The sequence below is a fragment of the Aplidium turbinatum genome, chromosome 13 (assembly GCF_918807975.1).
Source record: "Aplidium turbinatum chromosome 13, kaAplTurb1.1, whole genome shotgun sequence".
Classification (NCBI taxonomy): Eukaryota; Metazoa; Chordata; class Ascidiacea; order Aplousobranchia; family Polyclinidae; genus Aplidium; species Aplidium turbinatum.
In genome coordinates this window covers 8,903,423-8,913,706 of record NC_137484.1, presented here as the reverse complement: position 1 = coordinate 8,913,706, position 10,284 = coordinate 8,903,423, and the positions used below count along the sequence as shown (strand labels likewise).

Sequence of the window (10,284 nt, the reverse complement as noted above, 5' to 3'; positions counted from 1 at the left end):
TTAAAGTTTAAGTAGATCTGCATCACATGACTACAAGAAAGTGTAAATGCTATAAAATATGCTAAGCCTGGGCAATAGCTCACTTAGTTCAGTGTAGCAGTCTAGTTTAGGTAATTTTATTTAGACTGATTCATAAAGTCACTAGTCTATCAGTTATTGGGTTGGGTTTAGGTAGATTAATTCTTGCACTATGCAATTAATTTCGCCGACAAAGTTGCTTTTCATTGGTGTGACTTCTCTTGGCTTGTTCATGGGCCATTGCAGTGGCCTTACACGTAACAGAGTTAAAATAGACACTTTATAGCCATTTTGTTCACCTGATGTGGGCCACTGTAGTGACCTTACGTTCATATATAAAGTTATAAAAGCCACTGTAGTGGCTTTATGTAGGAAAGTATCGTAGTTAAGGTCGCAAACTCAGTTTATGAGCCTCTGGGAATGAGAAGATAAGGTTGTCTTTGCTGCATTCATAAGGTTCTCTGTACTATAAATACTACGTCTGGTATTTCTAATTGAAATTATTTGCAACCTTTTTAAATTTTGTTCTAGCCTACTTTTGGAAAATGGTAACTATATATAGCTTTTTCCTTTAGATCCTTTTCCTATGTTTACGGTATGTATGATTCATTTTGCATACTGTGTCCTTTAACTGTTATGAATATGTTGTTGGTGAATCGCACAATAAAATACACCACTAGTTGATCTTCAGTAATGCTATTAATTTGCTTCGCAGTTGACAAAATATTCTTTGATACCTGGCTCAAAAGTTGGATTGGGGCTTAGCCTAAGTTTAAAAAGTGAGCCATGCCCAATAGATTTTCTAAGTTTTGAAAAAGTTTTTATATTTGTAGCAAACGCAAGCAAGTTACCGTACATCTTGGCTTTGTGCCTGAAGTATGTATGGTACATTAGTTATATTTAATGTCTTTTACAACATTGGTCCAACTTTTGCCCAAACAAATAGTCCAACTTGTTGAAAGTAGAGTGAACCACTCTGCCAATCTCTGTGACTGGGTCTGCATCACTGCTCCAAAACCTCTACAAGTATGCAAAACTGGCAGGATTAGGGTTGCAAAGAAGCTTTCTCTGTCGAAGGATAAAGGTTCCCAAACCAATCTATATAAAAATTTATAATTTTCATTTCACTATGACACTCCTTTGCTTCTCTGCCTAATCAGGGTTTGGATGAAACAATTCTTCATAATAATATGACAATCTATAACTTTGTTTATGATTTTAACGATTGTGTAATGTGTAGGATTGGAAGCTATTCTTTACATTTTCATAAGAATGAGGATATAACCATAACTGCCAGTAAATAAACATTTTTCATTCTAAATTTAATAGGTTGGTTTTGTCATTTACTTAAGATAAGTTATACTTGTTAGTATTTAAAGGTGTAGTTTCAGTGTGTTGTCATCATTGAGTAATATCCAAAAACATTGATTATGAGCTTTCAGTGGACGGTTGTGGCAACATTCCTGTATGCAGAAATTTTTCTGTGTTTCTTGTTGTGTCTTCCTTTTATTGCTGCAAAAAGGTATATGATGGTGTTTATGATGATTCTGAATAATATTAAGTTCTACAATGGATGAAAAAAAGTAGAATGAAAAGCAGTTTTCATAGAATTACAAGTATTATATATGCATTTTTTTTTTGAATTTAATATTTTTCTTGAACGTGTTATGTTAATGTCCATTGTATTTTGTTACAAATAGCCAATTTGATTTTAAACACTCTGCGAATACTATAGTAGACCATACCATGTAATGTCATGATTGGAGATATTTAAAAAAACGTTTTGTAATTGCTTGTTCATGTTTTTTTTTGTATATTTTGTTATTTTTTTATGATTTTTGTATTTCATGTTTAAACAACAAAGCTAGAGCTTTTCAATAGTCATTATAAAAACTGCAAAAGGGAGAAAAGCAGATCTTCAAAATTATGGCTGCCAATTAGTTTGTTAAAAGTTAGATTAATTTCAACTTATGTGAGTAAATCTTTGAAGCAAAGAGAAAGCCTGCACTTTGCAAGTTAGAATTGCATATGCAATTTTAAGTTCACATCACTTGTCATTGTGCACTTATGGTTTTTCCATAGTTTGGCTTTCATGATAATGTTTCATTTTGTGTTTCAAGTCTTTACATATACAAGATGTACCCGACTGATAAAATAAAGTAGCTTACCATATATGTAGAGGTGGGCAGGCACTGCTAAAACAGTAGCGGTGCCCACCTCTGCATATTTTTAACATAGCCTAATAAACCGTACCGTATATATACACTTATACAGAATGGCCCGTTTCGGCGAGTGCCCTATTCGGCGAGAGCCCTTTTCGGCGAGTTCCCTATTCGGCAATTTTTTGAATTTTTTTTTTAAATTATTGGCTACTGTAGCCTAATTATCATTGCCGTTTTAGGGTTTGGGGTTATTTTTTGAAACTTTTTTTAAATTATTGGGTACCGTAGCCTAGTTATCATTGCTGTTTTAGGGTTAGGGGTTAGGGTCTTATTTCAACGTTTAGCGACGTTAAAACGATGTAAAAGCGGCAATGCTAATTAGGCTACGGTACAGTACCCAATAATTTTTAAAAAAATTCAAAAAATCGCCGAGTAGGGAACTCACCGAAAAGGGCTCGCGCCGAATAGGGCACTCGCCAAATCGGACTAGCCGAATAGTAGCAGACCTGTATATACAAATGATGAATCATTACATAACCTATCCAATGTCACCTTTGTTTTAGATGGCAATATCTATTCAAGTCCAGGCTGTTTGGGTTGTTAGTCAGCTATGGAAATCTTGTTTTTGTGGTGTTGATCGCGGTATTATGTCTTCTGTTTGCTGGTATGTTACTTTGCTTTAATTATATATATCTGTTTTAGAACAGTTGTCTTCAACAGGGGTTTTGCAGAACATGTGTTCGGTTCCCCATTTTTTAGGGGAATTGATTTCTTGCTTCAGTTTATTGATACGCTTTTGTTTTTTGTTAACTTGCCACATTCATACTCTAAGTTGGTCAGTTCACCAAACAAAAAGTTATTTCTGACTTTGTAACAAGTGTTTATTTGTTTTAAGTGACTACTTAATTTTTTAAGTGTAATAAGTTAACAAAATAGTCGATTTTATCACAAGCGATGCGTGATTTGCAAATTTTTGTTAATTAGGGTTCCGCTATGACAAAAAGGTTGAATAGCGCAAGATTGAAACTGAGACCAGCATTAATAAACATTGAACTACGGCTGGACTTGCTTTGTGGCAGAAAGCAGTGGTACCCATCACACTGAATACTTTTGTTTGCTTTTTTGTTTTGTTACAGTAATAGGCTTCGAATACCGGTAGCTTGTTTTTAGTTTTTGTTCTAATTAAGCTTTTTAATAAATATCACAAATGTATACTATGCACTGTTCATCATTTTAATCGTGAGCGGTTGCGAAAAATATTAAGAGAAACAAGGGCCGCAATAAAAAAAAGTTTAGGAAGCCCTGCGTAGACCACTGAATGCTGTGGCACATTTTTGACTTAAAAGATCCTGATAATAATTTGACTTGTAGGTAAGTTGTCCAATATTTGCAACCATTATATTCAGTAGAAAGATAACAATTAGACCAAAGATCTTGTTTTGTTTCAGATGCCGTGCGAGAAGTGCGTAAATATACCATATCAGATCAAGATCGATTAAATTTGGCCAACAATGCAAATTCACAAAACCATGTAATGATGATGCTGTTTAAAGCTCAACGAAATATTTACATTTCAGGCTTTGCTTTATTTCTTGGACTGTAAGTTTTTGCATTTGTTCAATCATACGATTTTAATGTTGGCTTTTGATATCAAATCAATCAGATTTAAAGGTAAAATGGCTTGTTGCCCATGCCTAATGGTTAGAGTGGTCGCCTTTTAGTTAGTCGATATGAGTTTTATCTTGTCAGGTCATACCAAAGGCCCTATAACAATAATACTGTATAACGTATCACTGGCCATTAAAAGCAATACTGCATATATATACAGTATATAAACAATACATGAGGTGGGAATGATAATGAAAGGACACACATTATTCTTTAGGCAAATGCTTGGTGTCCAACTGTCCATTGTTATTGAATTTTGGACTACAGTACACAGTACAATGCCCAAGGGTTGTTTGCTTTTTCAGTAGTACAGAGTTGGAAATGTTCACGGTTTACAGACAAAGGTATTGGCTCAACACATGCACTTGGCACAAAAATATATCTTACGACTTCAATGCTCAGGGGTGAAATTAAACTGAGTTTGTGTTGCAACAATAACGGAAAACTATTTGAGCATACAATCAATAACCAAACTGAATTCTAGGGTTGTTTTTTTTTCACACAAACGTAAAAAAATGTCACAAAGTTGTCTCAATCAGCAGCAACCTTAATACACAGGAAAAGAAACTTTTACAACATTATAGTTGTCCATACCGATTTTAATACTATCACATTCACAATTGAAATGTGTAATTGCAATAACTTTGATGGTGTTCTGAACTTGAGCTTTTTTTTAGGGTTTTGCGTCGCTTGATGCTTCTCATCTCGGAAACTGCTGTTTTGGAAGTTCAGTGTCAAGGCATACAAAGACAAGCTGAAAGTGCATCACGGACAGCACAAGTGAGGAAAGTTTTTATTTCTTAGTTTTGAACGACTCGTCGTCATTGGGGCCGAAGGTCTATCTTTTTACCACCCCAGATTTACGATGTTTCCGGACTAAGCTGGAAGGCTAATAGAGAGCAGCCAGTCTTTCGCTTCATCATCCAAGACACGCAGACCTTATACTCCTAAAGGTGACTTGAAGGTGGTGCAATCGTTGATGATGTGGTCTGCGGTCTGTTCCTCAGCACCGCATAATTACAAGTAGAGAAATAAGCCATTCCCCATTAGTGCATGGTTGAACGGAAAAGCCCGACACCCGTATAGAGACGGTTGAGGCGCACTCACGCCTGTCTTTGTAGTGTCAGGCCGGGCGCCGGCATCGGGGATGAACGAATGGAGTCTGGTGGTGTTTGACTTCCATTGAGAGTTTCATTTATGGTCCGCCCAATTAGCCGCAGAGATCTTTTGCTCATCAGCTTCGTTGATCAGAAGTAAAACTGGCACGAATGGGTATCTTGATTTCAGTCGATGGAGGTGCTCTCTTGAGGGAGCAGAGATCTTGAAATGGAAAAAATGTTTTGGCTTCAATGCTCGTCGACCGAAAGATAGAGTGGCTTCTTCGCGACGAAGCTCAGCGGATTGGATGCCAGCAAGAATGGGAAGATTAAAATGACTGACGAACGTATACAACTTAAACTGAATCAAAAACAAACTATAGGCATACTGTATTGTATCTTGGTGACTTACGCTTGCATATCATAGCATAACCAATAACCATTAAAAAAGTAGGAAGTGTAGTATCATACGGTGCCATAACAGATGTTACGTTAAATCGTATAGATATATATTGCAATTATGTGCAAAAATTGCTACTCTCCTGATAACCTTAATAACCTGTTGCACTCTTAGTGGGATCCTCAGGAAGTTATTCAAATAGTGATTAGTCAAATTCTAGTTCTTATAACCGTCTGAGGGTCCCAGCAAGGTTGAAACAGGCTGTCAAGGTTTCAAAGGAGAGTTGCTGCCATATTTGCTTTAATTTACTCTTTTTGCAGGCTATAATATTTATTGTATGTGATAAAGTTAAACATAAAATCTTGATAATTTACATTAAAAAAATACCTCAGGAACTGATGGATCGATCAAATGAAGGAGGAGATGCGGATCCTTCACCTGAGATGAAGGCTACAAGGGAAGAAATTGAAAAGCTTGAATCTGAGCTTGCTGAAGCGCGGAACGGTAATTGCTGAGCACTGAGCTGTTTCAAATATTTTCCTTTGATGCAAATGCAATAAAACTACCATTACCGACAAAATTGATTAACTGTGTAGATAACTCGTCATGCTTTTACGCATGGTTAACCGGTTATTTGATCGGTGTGAAAATGGTTAAGATTTTGCATTAGTCGTCACTTTATTCCTTTCGATCCCATCTCAACAGTAATGTTTATAAAACTGCTAAGAGTGAAGTGTCAACTCGGACAACGATAAAAACCCGTTGTTATGAGTCTATGCCCTGAGTCTATGACGAGTCTTTGAGAACTGATCTTTGTCACACCTTGCAAGGAAGTTCATGTAAAGAAACTGGAAGCTCTTTTGAGCATGATGTTGACTAATGCGGTTGAGCTCATGCTCGATGATAATGCCTTAAGTACAGTACTTGCATTTTTATTCAACGCATTGAGTTTGTGTTTAGACTTGAAGAAAGCTGAGACTGATACAGCAGCGATGAAATCCCAAGCCGAAGCCACTAACAAGGAATACGATCGACTGATGGCAGAGGTTGCCAGCTTGCAAGCAGAGATTGGGGAAACTAGCAAAAAAGACGACTAGTGCGGGAGTGTGATTTCTTACCCTCTCCGTGACTACTGTTTCTTGACGTGATTCTTTTCGTGTTGTCAAGGAGTTATGATGCTATGTATAATTGCTGTATAAATCACTTGCGCTGCAACAGCTTACTATATATTTGGCATTACTAAATGAACGCTATTTAACTATCTATAAAAGGAGATTGTTCTGTATTTACGCAAAATAGATTGCCTACATCGGCTACGTCAGTATGTTTGTAACCTAGCGAAAAAAATTCATTTGTCTTATTTTCTGTTGCCGAATTTACAAAGTCGAATCGGTGATTACTGTGCAGCCCAGTCCGTTGGAGATACAAAAAGTTTAAAAGTGTTAAAGCTTCACATGTAGTACATTGGTAGCAAGATTGAAAATTTATTGCAGTTTTGTCCACGCATGTCATTGAATGGTGTTATTACGCTTTTTGAACTGTTGTTGCTAATGCCCATGGCCAACCCATCAGAGTAAAAATATTTGGTTTATTTGCGGGTTTGCTTCTCTTTTCTATTCGAGTTAAATTTTAAGCCAAGCGAAGAAGGCCGCTTAGGGAACGTTCAAATATTACGTAACGCTTTTTTTCCGAATTTTTGACCCCCCTCCCCCATGTAACGCCAACGTAACGCTTTTTTCAATCCCCCCCTCCCCCATGTAACGCTTTTTCACTACAAATTCAGCACAAAAAACTACCATTCCGTACTCGAAAGCGTTACGTAACGTTTTGCTTGAACCCCCTCCCCCCCGATGTGACGCTAACGTAACGCTTTGCATAAACCCCCCCTCCCCCTCGAAGGCGTTACGTAATATTTGAACGTTCCATTAACGATATTTGCAGTGATGTTGTTGATCCCCTACTGATTCGAATCCGTTATTTATACTGTTGTGATAATTGTTTCGTTAATAAAAGCAACTGCTTTTGCTTATTGGTTGATGTCAGTGTCACAACGCAACTATTTGAGAAACTAATGTGGTAGATTGGACATGCGTAAATATCTAAATATTCCCTGGACAAGTCGATGTGAGGACGATTGCGGCGAGTCGCGCTGGATCCGGCCACCCTCGTGTACTGTAGGACAGGTCTTGCCCAGACAGAAAAATCCTGAATCAATGTGAAAATCACGGGGGTTTTCTGTTTGGGTCCTTTGGGTCATAGCCTCCTTAAGTAAAGGACTGGAACCTCCCATGCTCGGGGTTTGTAACTTGAGTGTGAATGATTAACTTGAGTTCTGGCTAAAATGACTTCAGGAGAAGCTAGAAACACAATCTTGGATTCCATATTAGGGTTTTTGAGGATGGCTAGTTAAATAGTGTTACTTTCAACACCATCTGAGGTCATTTTCAAGGTCAAAATATTATATTTTAAGGTCAAACTACAGAAATTTGGTCATTTTTGCCCATTTTTTTGTGTCTAAATCGTACAGCAAAACTGTTTGAAAGAAGTCTGTGACGAAATATGATATTGTGCACCTACTGCATCTATTGTGTAAGATATTTTCTCTCACTGCGTAAGTTCTTTTTATTTATTTTGGGAAATATTTTGGTGATTTCATAAGCCCTTGCAAAACATTGCGGTTCCAAGCTTTTGTGGCGTAACAGTTTACTGAAATCATAGCTGTAATTTGCATGACAAGACTGAAATGCGTTGCCGGTTTCATTTTGCTGAGTTGTTATCGTTTGTAGATGCACCTTTAGCTAGTAATAATGCTGCTTTTACTACTTCAGCAAACATTCTATTGAAAGTTAATGTCCTCAATGTAAGTGACAAAAAAAGTCTTTGGGATGCCTCAGGAGGCAAAAAAAGCTTTCCAACTTGTAATAGACATTGTCTATTATGGTGTCATCTTGTTATGTATTGTCAATTTGTGTATTATATTGTAATCATAGACTCCTTCAGGTAATAGCCATAGTGTTGAGAAATACATATGATGTTTATGTAATAGCATATTTCGTCACAGACTTCTTTCAAACAGTTTTGCTTTACGATTTAGACGCAAAAATGACCAAAATTCTGTAATTTGACCTTAAAATATAATATTTTGACCTTGAAAATGACCACAGATGGTTTTGAAAGTAACACTATTGAACTCGCCATCCTCAAAAACCCTTATAGGGAATCCAAGATTGTGTTTCTAGCTTCTCTAGAAGTCATTTCAGCCCAGAACTCAAGTTGATCCTTCAGACTCAAGTTACAAACCCCGAGATCGCAACATAGGAGTCCATGGTTTGGGTACTAAAAACTCATCCTTGTTTCCTATAAAATGAGTACAGATGGTTACTAGACCGCTTCAAAAACAGCCCAAAAAAATTTTTTTTGGAAACTTTTAAGTCTTACCCCCCAAAAAGTTTCCATTTACTATAAAAACACCTTGTGTGAAATATTTTTTAAAAATATTAATGTTTAGGGGTTCCCCTGCCCCCCCGAAATTTTGGCTTTTTTAACGAAAAATGTCAAACTTCAGATGGCTGTATCTCAAAAACTTTTCATGCAAACATACAAGTGTTGGGGTTCATTTTCATCAGCATGGTGAGCACTATAAGTAGAGAAAGTCAAACAAGGCAAAATTTGTATTAAGAATATTTTCGATTATTACTTTTTTTTCGTTTATTGTAATATGGAAAGGGTTGAGTTTAAAAAATTGAATTTTACAAATTTACCTATGTGAAATTAGTAGCTTAACAGGATTCAGATCCCTCAACAGTATACAGTACGCACAAGGTCATAATGGGTCCCCCACCCCAAAAGTGGGTACAGTATTATCTGTTTAGAACAGGGGTTTCATGGTGACCAACTACTCATTGCTGCCCAGTTAAGGTGTTTTTAACTGGCTGGGGAAAGTCCTTCCGGTGACGAGAAACAACTTGCAAAAGATACTGTAGCTGATCTTCATCCTTTGTCAAGTGCCCAGAAAAGCTTTGCACAAGGGCAACGCCTCTTTCTGCATGGTCATTTATTACAACAAGTGACTTGCAGAAAGCTCTGGCAGTCTGGTAATCTTCATTTCCTTCCCACTGCTAGCAGCTGAAGAAAAGAATCTGGAATCTTCAGTTTTTGGAACAGTGATTGTGTATTAGAAGTAGCAAAGGTTTGCAATGTTTTGCTGTCGATGCTGTCTAATGCCACAGTAACTCTTTTTGCTGGGCCCTCTTTGTTATCATTATGGAACATTGCTTTTACCATCTGGTCCTTGATGTTTTGTAAGGCATCCTCATTAAAAAGGGAAAGACCAATCAACTCTTCTGAGAGATACCATAAATGGTGAGCCATCTTCTCTGTCGTCACCACAGAAATCGCTTTATTAGTGGTTGCATAACCCTTCAACTTTTTCAGAAGGAATAGATCATTATTTGGTGCTTTCACTGCAAGTGGAGCAGTAACTCACGTTTTGACATAAATGCAGGAAAAGAAAATGCAAAGATCACGCAGTCCTTTCTCTTCACTGGACGTCAAAGGAAACTGGCCCCGGAACATTCATTACCTTGAATGTATAAATAACTTTAACCATCCACCGTGCATGATGGTTAGCACCAGGGGCTCGAAACCGGATTTCTCGAGATGATAGAGCTCCAAGAATTAGCAGTGCTAACTCCACAACCTCCCGATAATCATTACGGGGTTGCGATTTCATGGTCAATGCTTTGCTGAGGAACTCTATTAGCTCTTCCTTAACGTCCTTTACACCATTATCTGCAACATCATCCGTAGAAGCGTCTTCCCACTTTTCTTGATCTATGAAATTCCACTTCACTTTAAAACGTTTGAAGAGCTGGATCTCTGGTGCAGAAGGTGATGTCATCACTTCTGTAAATAAGTTCCTGTATGTGATGTCGACACG

General features: G+C 37.3%; 1 protein-coding gene across 1 annotated transcript; it reads left to right on the top strand.

The window, feature by feature from the left end:
* Positions 1-1,352: 1,352 nt before the first annotated feature.
* Positions 1,353-7,370, top strand: LOC145782129 (B-cell receptor-associated protein 31-like). Its single transcript, XM_082593881.1, has 6 exons — positions 1,353-1,540; positions 2,744-2,844; positions 3,629-3,779; positions 4,526-4,628; positions 5,738-5,849; positions 6,306-7,370. The coding sequence occupies exons 1-6, from the start codon at positions 1,449-1,451 to the stop codon at positions 6,440-6,442; spliced, it is 696 nt and encodes a 231-aa protein (XP_082450007.1). The 5' UTR covers positions 1,353-1,448; the 3' UTR covers positions 6,443-7,370.
* Positions 7,371-10,284: the final 2,914 nt, after the last annotated feature.